General features: G+C 36.3%; 1 protein-coding gene across 1 annotated transcript; it reads left to right on the top strand.

The window, feature by feature from the left end:
* Positions 1 to 635: 635 nt before the first annotated feature.
* LOC144376688 (tripartite motif-containing protein 64C-like) lies at positions 636 to 10,555 on the top strand. Its single transcript, XM_078044948.1, has 7 exons — positions 636 to 1,055; positions 1,804 to 1,899; positions 2,550 to 2,780; positions 3,543 to 3,565; positions 4,467 to 4,564; positions 5,607 to 5,756; positions 10,101 to 10,555. Exons 1-7 carry the CDS (start codon positions 636 to 638, stop codon positions 10,553 to 10,555), a joined length of 1,473 nt encoding a protein of 490 aa, XP_077901074.1.
* The last annotated feature ends 593 nt before the right edge of the window (positions 10,556 to 11,148 follow it).

The raw sequence follows: 11,148 nt of genomic DNA, 5'->3' as shown, positions 1-11,148 counted from the left end.
TTTTTGAAATATATTGGTTAGTTATGGTTTGAAGCATAAATTTACCTGTTTGTAGTTTCGGGTGTTGTAAGTTGAAGCCAACAGTGATTAAGTCAAACAATCTTCAAATGAATTAAACTTACTTTTATTTGTCTTTAGAAAAGTACATCTATGGGTTGAGAAGTGGAAAGTATAGACATATGTCATAAAGACTGTCTTTACATTTACTATAGTCATTGAATCAGAGAGAGAGAGAGAGAGAGAGAGAGAGAGAGAGAGAGAGAGAGAGAGAGAGAGATTTTACATGGGTATCCAGAGTAAACACGTAATGTAAGTAAGTCTGAAATCATCCTAAATTTTATTTGTCCCAGTATTATACTTGCCCAAATTAATGAGAAAGTTATTTTTTTTTAAATCTAGATCATGCTCATCTCATTTTATCATTTGTGTCATAGAAGATACTCAACCTGTCTATATTTTTTATATCTAGGTTTGTATTGCAGGAAGTTAATCGAAAGATTATGCATGACTCTACTGAAAAAGCAGTGACCAAAGCCCTTTTATAATTGTAATTTTTTCTTCAAGATAGAAGGATAACACTCTCTTGTCTTCCACTTTCCTGTCGCTTCACCCTCTATATTTTTGGTTTCAGAAACATGGATTCTCATGCCTTGCAAGACTTCCAGAGTGCACTCACATGCACCATTTGCATGAATTACTTCTTAGAACCCATTACTATAGACTGTGGGCACACCTTTTGCCGACCCTGCCTCTACTTCTGCTGGGAGGAAGCCCAAACACCCAGGTACTGCCCTGAGTGCAGAAAAATAGCAGAGAAGACAGACTCCAGGACCAACACTGCCCTCAAGAAGCTGGCCTCTCATGCCAGACAGGCCAAACCTCGCTCTGTCAGCAGCTCTGGGGAGCAGCTCTGCAGGAGAAATGGGGAGACAAAGGGGCTCTTCTGTGAGGTGGACAAGATCCTGCTCTCTGCACCCTGCTCTGAATCACCTGAACATGCGGTTCATAGCTACAGCCCAGTTGCCTGCATGGCAGAGGAGAACAGGGTGAGTGATGTAACCTAGAACCTGTAGGGTCCGGATCAAAGAGAAGAATGAAGACTCATGATAATGAGGCAGATAAGCATGCAGATGGTAGAGGTGGTGATGTTTCTGTGAAAATGTGCTGTATAAATGCTGATCAATTTGACACTAAAATCATAAGTAAGTTAAATGCTCATGAAGGGAATTTCCTCCAGAAATATTGTTTAAAAAACAGGACATGGTGGCTATGCCAATAATTCTAGCTCTTCAGCAAATGTAGGCAGGAGGATGCTAAGTTTGCGGCCAACTTGGGCAGCTTAGCAAGACACTCTCCTTCTTTTCTTTTTTTAAAGGGCTGGGATATAGTGCAGAGGTAAATTATTGAGTACTATGTGTGAAAATTTTTTTCAGTATCCAGTACCAAAAAACAAATTAAAAAGTAAATATATTGTCCAAATGGGTAAAATTGAGCATCAGTACAGCAGATGGCTAGCACTAGGAACATGAACTTCTGTAACTGAGGCCTAAACCCTTTTATAGTGACACTATATAAAAACTGCTTTCTTGGAAAATAGATTGTATTATTTATGGACTCCTTTAAAAATCTTATTTTTCTCTTCTACTTTACCTAATAGTAAAATTAATTTGTACTATTTTGTAAAAATTGACTCTCTAAAACTCAAGATTACTGTTCTAGCAAACACTGCTTTATTCTAGCTCACAAAAGATGAAGCCTACAAGACTGTCTTCCCAATCACTAAAGCCTATGGTAATTTTGCAGGAGAAAATTGTAAAGAAAATGGATCCTTTATGGCAAAAGTCTCAGGAGATGCAAGATAATCTAAATAAAGAAATTTCAAAATCTGAGTCCTTTGTGGTAAGTTTGAAAAGGTTTTATTTTTATGCACATTAAAACGATGCTATCAGCTGAATTGGAGCTAATATTGAAGGATAGTGTTTTCCTCTCAGACAAGGCATTGACATCCAGTAATATTAAAAATGTAGTGGACAACACAAGCTAGTGTTAAGAATACTAGTATATAGGGTGAATGAGGTCTGACTGTTTTTTCTTGTACAACTTTGGAGATTTGGATAAATCTTCCCAGACACTGAGAATAAGACAGTCTTAGTTTTAGAGTCGGAAGAGAAATAGATTTTCAGCTATTGGCAAAGTGGAATATTTTTTAAATTCACAAAACTGTGTGTATATAAATATTTTAAAATATGTGGAAGAATCAGACAAAGGAACAAAAATAAAAGAGAAGATTGAGGTAAAGAAGAAATAATTCATTAAGAACACTGAAGTGGCATCATAGGGAGATAGGCTGGTATCCTGCAGAGATCTTGATTTAATCAGGAGAGAGACAAAAAGTAGAAAGCCCAGTAGACAGTACTAGTAAATATTTAAGACACTTTGCAGGCATCAGGTGGAAAGTATATGAAGTACTTGCTTGATGTTAAGACAATAATATTTGAAGTTTTACATTTTCTTTTGAATGTAATCTTTTTTAATGAATATATCTGCAGGACTATGTAGTTTTAAGGAGGAACATGATCAAAGTTCAATATCAAATGATGCATCAGTTTCTCCTTGAAGAGGAGAGATTTCAACTGGAGACACTAGAAAGAGAAGCACAGGAAATTTTACAGCAACTCAGAGACAGTGCGATCAGAATGGCCCAACACAGGGAAAAGCTGAAGGAAATGTACAGAGAGCTGACGGAGTTGTTCCACAAATCTGACATGGAGTTGCTCCAGGTGACCAAGGAGGGTTTTTCCTGAGAGAGGAATTCTTGTCTGGGCAATGTTGTCTGCAGACCCCACTGTGCTGAGCTGAGTGACAGGAGATCCTTTATACCTCTCATTGTTCAATCACTTGTCTCTGTATATTCTGTTAATCTTGAGAGACTGTAAGTCATTTAGAAGGTAAATAAGACAAAATTCTTGTATCATTAAGACTATGATACCCACAGCGAATTATCCAAAACTTAGTGATCATAGGAAAGTTAATTTTGTTGAGGAAATATTCAGTTTATGTTTCCCAACTCCATTATCACACTCTATTCTCCTGCCCAAAAGCAGCTGAGGCTTTGCCCCTCTCTTAGACAAGATGTACAGAGTTTGTTTATCACTTACAATGCACTATTTTTCAAATAGGTCCCTGTTTAGTTTTAATTTTCAGAGATGGTCAAATATGTTTTGGGAACTAAGACAGGAGTCAAGTGACACTGGAAACTAGGTCCTGTTGCATCAGTGCACATATCCTTTGTAAGCTCCATCCTTCTCAGTGCACACCAAGGCTGTCTTTCACATTTAATTTTGGCTTTGGCATTAACATAGTCTAACGTGATTACTCAGAGAAAAAATGTTACACACACACATAAACACTCATACACACACACACACACACACACACAGAGAGAGAGAGAGAGAGAGAGAGAGAGAGAACAAAGCACCAGAGAAAATGCAGAAAACAGTGTTCACTTTATTAATATTATTTGTTTCTTTTTTTCCTTTTAGGACTTAGGGGACATATTTGGAAGGTGAGTTTTATGTAGTAATCTCTGGTTTATGAGAAACTTGTTTTTATCTTGAAGAAGAGAGATTTTTGTTTTCAGTTATTAACATCTTTGTCTGTAGATATTTAATATTTTGTTTGAAAAGAAGCTCTGAGGTAATATGTTCCTTGGTCTCAAAAATGTCCTTTTGTGGATGAATTCAACTATACCTAAGAATGATTTGGTGTTCTGGGCTTTGTTGCACCCATTCCTTCTATGGACTCCAGCCCAGTCCCAATAAACCTGACTAAGGAAATTTTCACAAGGTATCACACAAAAGAATCCAATTCTAGTGAGGTAGAATATAAACAAGATAGGAAAGAATAATTCTCCCTAGGATAGGAAAAGGAGGGGAGCTTCATTATCATGAGTAACAATGACCAGATCCTGTTTCATCATGGCAAAATCCTTTTTCAGAGGGGAAGGCCTGCCTAAGAACCCTCAGGATCAGTGCTACCAGGCTGTACTAGATTCCCTCCATGGGCAGAGAAGATGAAAGTTGCTGGCTCAAGGAACTTTCCCATTTATAAACCAATGACTGTATCATTGGTGACCTCTGTGGACCAAAAGTCCCAAAAGTTGAACAATCTGCTTTCTGTATGATATCCAGGATCTTTGCATTTCTCAAGGTTGATTCAGAAATACAGGGAGGGGATGGCAATTTTTTTTAAGTTTGATAATGTTTGAGAAGAATAAAGACTGGATATTAGTGCATCTGATTTAGAAAAAAAAAGTATTATACAATCCCCAAAGTGTTGAATAAAATGTATACCTAATTCACCAACATGGGCAATTTCTACAATATCTTGGATTAAAAGTGGTAATTTTGTAATGATTTTGTGTTTGATCTTTGGTTTGAAAGTGTAACTGATGTCATTCTTTACAGAATCGAGTTGCTGGAGATGCAGAAGCTCCAGCCAGTGAACCCAGAGCTCTCTTCATTACACATCACTGGAATCTTGGATATGCTAAACAAGTTCCGAGGTAGGAATGGGCCCTGTGGCATTCAGGTTCAATTATTTTAGTAGGTTCCTCAAAAAAGATGCTTTCCATTTTTAATTTTTTGAAATGAAACATTTATATCTTCTTTTCCTGTCTGGTCATAATACAATGATCTAGACCACATTGGTTAACTTGTAGTTCAGATACATATTTTAATTATGATACAAACAGTACAAGAGAAGGAATATTATTGGTGTTTTGTGGCTATTAAGCAATACAATGCTTACTTCTCAGAGTAGCCATAAATATATTGTGTTATTTCAGTTTATTCTAATTTTGAAGATTTAAATATGATATTTGTGGTTTTCAATCTATTATATATTCAAGTGTATTTATGATGTGCAATGAGCAAATAATAATTACTATTTATAAAATATAAGTTTTTAATAAACCAAAAAAATGACTAAATTTCTCATAAATGGAACAATTTTAATACCATGAGATGGAAATCAAAACAATTGAAAGGTAAGTGATCTTTGAACATGACCCAGACATGTTTGTGCCCCACTAGAGAAGAGTCTAGATATCAGAAGGCTGAAATCCAACTTTCATTGAATGTATGTTCTCAGTAGATAATGTAATTCAGAGATTCTTTTCAGTAAAGGGTACAGGTGGTTGCTTTTCCTCAAATTATTTGATGTGTGATAATGAAGCGGGCACAATCATAGCAAAGTGATGTCTACTTATTAATGGTATTAAAAACAACTCAAGAAGAGATTTCAATTAAAGAAAAAAGGACTTTTGGGTTTTTTTCTGAAACAAACCATCCAAAGGTAGATATTAAATCACCCTTCATATAGCAGAGAATACCTTCAGTTTTCTTTTGATTTCCAAAATAATTTAAAGATTTCTGGGTGCTAATGAGGGCATAGGAACCATTCTTCATACATGATTGAGTTTGAAATCTCACTACTCTCTAGAGTTTCTTTAAGGAGGAGTCAATAAAGAGATTGATTAGGTAGATAATCTTTGCCCAAGGCATGCAGACACCATTTACTGATCTGATTTTTTTTTTTTTTTGCAGTACACAATAGACTTATTCAAGGATGGGCCAATCGCTATATGAGTCTTCCTGATGAAATCAGAAATAGGATATTTGGAGGTGATGGTGCAACTGAAAATCCCCAGACACTGGAGAGTTATGTTATATGGGGTGTTGAGGCTTTTAACTCTGGTAAACACTATTGGGAGGTGGATGTGGGGAACACCTCCAACTGGATTATAGGTGTTTGTAAAGATTTTACAAGTGACAGTTTTGAATTTAAGAAAGGTTTTGTCTTATTTTCCTCAAAGAAGAACAATCACTGTATTCTCTCCACCAACTCCCCATCTTTAATTCATTATTTGCAAAGGCCTGCAGGTTGAGTTGGAGTATTTCTTGATTATGAAAATGAAACTCTGAGCTTCTATGATATTTGCCGAGGTTCCCTCATTTACAGTTTCTTTTCTTCTTCCTTCACATCCCCTCTAACTCCTTTTTTTGTCTTTGGTTCTCCATAAAATTGAGATTTTTTTAGGCATGGTTTCACATGCCCTTAATCTTTGCTACACAGGAAGCTGTGGCAGGAGGACCACAAGTTTTGAGGACAGAATGGAAATTTAAAATAGAGATAAAAATGGGGGTCAAAGGACAGTTGAAGGTCAGTAGTAGAGCACTTTCCTAACTTGTGTGAGTCTGTGTTCATCCACAGTAATGAGGAAAGAAAAAATAAAGAAAGAAATTTGTAAAAATGAAAGAAAAAACTGAGAAAATTCAAAAAACTATGATAATTTGTTGGTGAATGCCCAAGTCTGAAGAAACTGTGTTCTTGGAAGTTATGTTACATGCCTACACATGATGTCTGGGGGTCTGTTTTAACTTAAGGAAGTATAATCATTTTAAGGCCATAAATTGTGATAACCACATTGAATTTATAAATTTGTTCATTAAATTTTATTTTAATAAAGTGTTGTGAAACCACCATTAAATGATTTGAGGTTATTTTTCAGTCCCTTCAAAGAAATTCAATACCTATTAACATTAACTTCCCACTCATTCCCACTTTGCACTACCTGGAATTCTCTTAACTGTTTAGGTTTTTATGGATTTGTGTATTTCAGAAAGTTCATGAAAATGGATATGTGTTGTTTTTGTATCTTTTCTCACTTAGTATAAAACTTTCAAGGCTCATCAACAATGCAACCTATGAGTTTAATATACATTTTTTAAATCAAACCTGTGGCAGAAGGATGAAATGATTTATATCTTAGCTTCTTAATGAACAGAACGCAGCTAAAGTGATTAGATTTCTCTCAAGTCTGACCTAGCTGGATAGATCTAGGTATCTGACAGATAATTTCTGCAAGTCCTAGTCATTCATCATATTTCAGTTCAAAAGTTCTTCAACAAAGTCATCCTGCCTCCATATACCAGGATAGTTTCTCTTATTCCACACTCCAAGTATACTATGCTATCTTCTAATATTCAACAAATTCTCCTCAAATTGATATTTACTTATTGCCCCTAGACTCCAATTCCAAGATCAGAAGGGTAGTACTACCATATTTTTATTATCCAAAATGCAATTCTTAGAAGGTAATACATGGACTGGGGATGTGGCTCAAGTGGTAGCATGCTCACCTGGCATGCGTGTGGCCCGGGTTCAATCCTCAGCAGCATATACAAACAAAGATATTATGTCCGATGAAAACTAGAAAATAAATATTTAAAAAATTCTCTCTCTCTCTCTCTCTCTCTCTCTCTCTCTCTCTCTCTCTCTCTTTCTCTTAAATAAAAGAAGGTAATACATGATACAAATAAAGTGAAAGAGTGGATTAATTAACCAATAAAATTATATCAACAAATACCAGTATAGCACTAAGATTACTTCCCAAAATGCAAATAACAAAGGAAGAAAATACTAATAAATAATTTTAATAAAAGTCAAGTAATAGGTGATTTCCAGATTCATAATCTTTTATGGGCTGCATCTGAAAGTCTCTGAAAGGGCCATGGGTTTAAAGGCTCCTTCCTGAGATGTGCTGTTGGTTCAACAGTTATACAATCTTGGTGGTATGCAAGATGAAAAAGGGTTCCCAGGTGGGTGGCCCCACACCATGAATAGACCCATGAATTGCAGAAGACTGAGAAGTGTTGAAGATGGGATGCAGACTTTTGTCTCAGCAGTCAGTCAGATCCCTGAGCCCTCCTCAACTAAGCAAGTCTGTTCACTTTCTTACAAATCCACATCCAATGAAGAAAAAACGTGCCAGTTCAAAGTGGTTGCGTTATGTTCCAAAGGAGAAGGCAGCCACACCTCACCTTTGGTTTCTCCTGTTTCCTGTGGCACCCCCCACTGCTCTGCCAGGTGACTGTTATGCCCCATACTCGAGAATAGAGGTAAAAATAGAAGCACAGGTAAGACTGAGGTGGAATCTGAGCTGCTATTCCAAGAGGACCACCTAGAGGAAGGAGTCTCAGGTTATTCAAATGTGGAGCAAGAAGGTGATGATCAGAAACCTGTTTGGAGGGTTAAACTGAAAAGGCTATGTGTTGTGTTAAGGAGGAAATGGATTTGCTGGCACACCTCACAGTGGATGGAATCTGGCACCACTGGGATAACAAAGCCATTCCACCTTCATAAGATTTCTCAGAAGAAGCTGAAGTCTTATGTCATACATAGGCCCAGCCTTCAGAGTGTCCTGAAATTGGCCACCTTATAAGTCTTGCTTGCATATGGAGATTTTTATGCAAACTTGTAGACCATGGACATCCCTTTCATGATCGCATTTGGTCACTAGAAACATAACAATAAGACTATGGATGTGAATGTAGCCATATGCCCAAGCGCGACTGATTTTGGAACCCAGGGTGGAAGAGTGATTTTGAAAGAGTAGCCTTGGCAGTTGGGGAAACTGAAGGCTAGGGGGCATACAGTTACTTTGAGTTGGAAAAACGAATCTCAGTTTTAGACTTTTCGTATCACATGTGTTCAGCTTTCTCTTTTTAACAGATCAGAAAGGATATGTGAACTGCATGATTTTTAGAAGCCCCCCCCCACAGAAACTATATTTTGAGTGATTTATAACCACATTAAAAAAAAACAGTGTCAACAATGTAATTTTGTAATGACTTAGAAAACGGTGAAGGATGGCAATGAAAACATAATCTCCAATTTATGATGGGAAGAGCTGCAGATGAGAAATATAATTTTAAAAAGTTATGTTTCCAAATACTTTAAACTGTTACTTTTCTTTGAGGATGCACTCTATTATATGAAAAATTACTATATATATGGAATATAGGCTTACTGTTTTTTGCTTAAAATTTGTCATCAATTCTTCCACTAAAAGAAGCCTTAGGTGAGATAATTTGGCTTCATGACCATGTTTAAAACTTATGAGGCATTTTTTTAAATCATTCTTTTAGTGGTGGTGGGAATAAATTATACTCAGTTCCATCCACCAGAATCCAGTGTTCCCGAGATTTAGTACTCTACTAATGAGCTCAGCCTCACTATTTTCTGTCATGCCTAGTGAGCGGCACAAATCTGTAATCCTTAGCAGCTTGGAGATAGAGGTAGGTGGATTGCAATTTCAAAGCTAGACTCCACAAATTAGCAAGCCTCTGAGCACATTTGTGAAACCCAGTCACAAATATGACTCAGTAGTTAAGTACCCCTGGGTTCAATCTCTGCTACAAAAAAAAAATCATTTATCCAACATTCACCTTATGAAACTTATATATTCTGTTGTTCTCTCAAGAACTTTTCAGAGAGGAAAACTATATGAAAAAATAAACCTTCATATAATTAAAAACACAATATTTCATTTTGGTACCTTTACCAACAATCAGTTGATTTTAGATGTCTGTGCTTATGTCTGGGTTCTCTTTTAACCCATAAATTATATACAAAACGAGTCTTTCAAAGACCTTTGTCTTTAAAATAACCTCATCTTCTCTTGTCAAAATGGAGGCCATCAGTTGGCAAATTCTATTTCCTCCTCCACTAGTCTATCATCTCTACTTATTTTGTGTTTAACAAGCTGCAAACTTAAAGAAAGTTTAATTATAAACAAAATTTACTAAAATTACACAAGAGCCTGGCAGCCTTTTGACACTCTTCCTGGGCATCATATTTATGATTGTGTGTTGATGGAGAAGAAGCAAGGAAAACACTAAATACAAAGGGGAAGGATGAGGGCTGTTGGGTACTTAGTTAACAAGGAAAAACACAACATGCTGAAAAACTAAGCAGGATTTAGAAGTCAGATGAATTGTGAGTTTCTGACATGTCTTGATAACAATTTTGGACTCAATATAATTATGATAGATCAAAGCACCAGGTATGGTGAGTTAAGGACTAAGAAAATACACACATCCCAATGAAAGAGAAAGCAGCAAAGGAGACTAAGAAGGTAACTTCAGGGAACTACAGTTCATGGTATTTAAAGCAGAGCAAAGCCTGATGAGTGAAAAACAATTACTACATGAACTTTACCATAAACAATAATTCTTTAAAGTTCCTCTCTCTGTCAGTTCTCTCTGTCAGTGCAGCCACCATCTTCTCTGAGGACAGGGCAGTGGCACTCCTTGTACCTGGTGAAGGAGTGAACCCAAGCAGTGCAAGGGCCACAAGGGTATGTAGAGCTCATCATCTGCTACAGCATTTACTTCAATTGCAAGAGGAAGAGCACCTCCAACTTCAAGTGCAAACTTCAGGAATGAAAAGAAAAGCAGAAGTTTGCCCAGAAAAGAGTGGGTTTTTCAAGTTACAGGATCTTAAAGATTCTGAAGCTGTTCATAAAGTCTTCCTTGAAGAAATACAGCTTGGTGAAGAGTTACTACCTCAAGGCAAACTTGAGAAAGCTGCAGACCATCTGACAAATGCAATTGTTGTGTGTGGACAGCTGTGTCAGTTGCTGCCTGTGTTAACAGCAAATTCTTCCACCACAGGTGTTGCAGATGTTGCTAACCAATCTCCCAAAGACTAGTCACAGAGTTTTAAGCACTCAGAACTTGGTTGAAAATCCTGTAAATGAAAAACAAATGCTGAAATAATAAAGTCTCACTGAAAAAGATTTTTAAAATTCTTAACTTGAATTTCATAATTTGAAAGTTAAACAGCTCTGGGGTAGGGGAATGGCAAATATGTTTGTTATAGAATGTCCTGCACTAAAATCTACCAAAGTTAATGATTACTTTGCATAGACCCATTTGTTTATCTTTCTCTTTGAAAAAATGTATCTTGGTAGAGAATTGTTTTTCATTTAATATTTAACACACACTGTGAGTCACGAATATACCATTAAAATATACATACAATGTAACATTTATTAGGTTAAAAACACCCAGATCTCAGATTGAAGATAGACAAGAAAAAAGGATTGTAGAAGATAGCTAAAGTATAGAAATCCTTTTAAGTCAGTACATTTTATTGTAAATCAGAAAACTGCATAAAACCTTATCTTTGTGAAAACCAAAGAGTACAATCTTTGAGAGACCATTTTTTTTTTAAATTAAATCTCTTGTACACAGGAGGTCGGCTGCTATGCTCTATTAACAGATTTACCTCTGTTCTATGTAT

Source organism: Ictidomys tridecemlineatus, chromosome 4, assembly GCF_052094955.1.
Source record: "Ictidomys tridecemlineatus isolate mIctTri1 chromosome 4, mIctTri1.hap1, whole genome shotgun sequence".
NCBI classification, from domain to species: Eukaryota; Metazoa; Chordata; class Mammalia; order Rodentia; family Sciuridae; genus Ictidomys; species Ictidomys tridecemlineatus.
The sequence above is the reverse complement of the archived record's forward strand: the minus strand, read 5'-3'. Positions and strand labels throughout refer to the sequence as shown.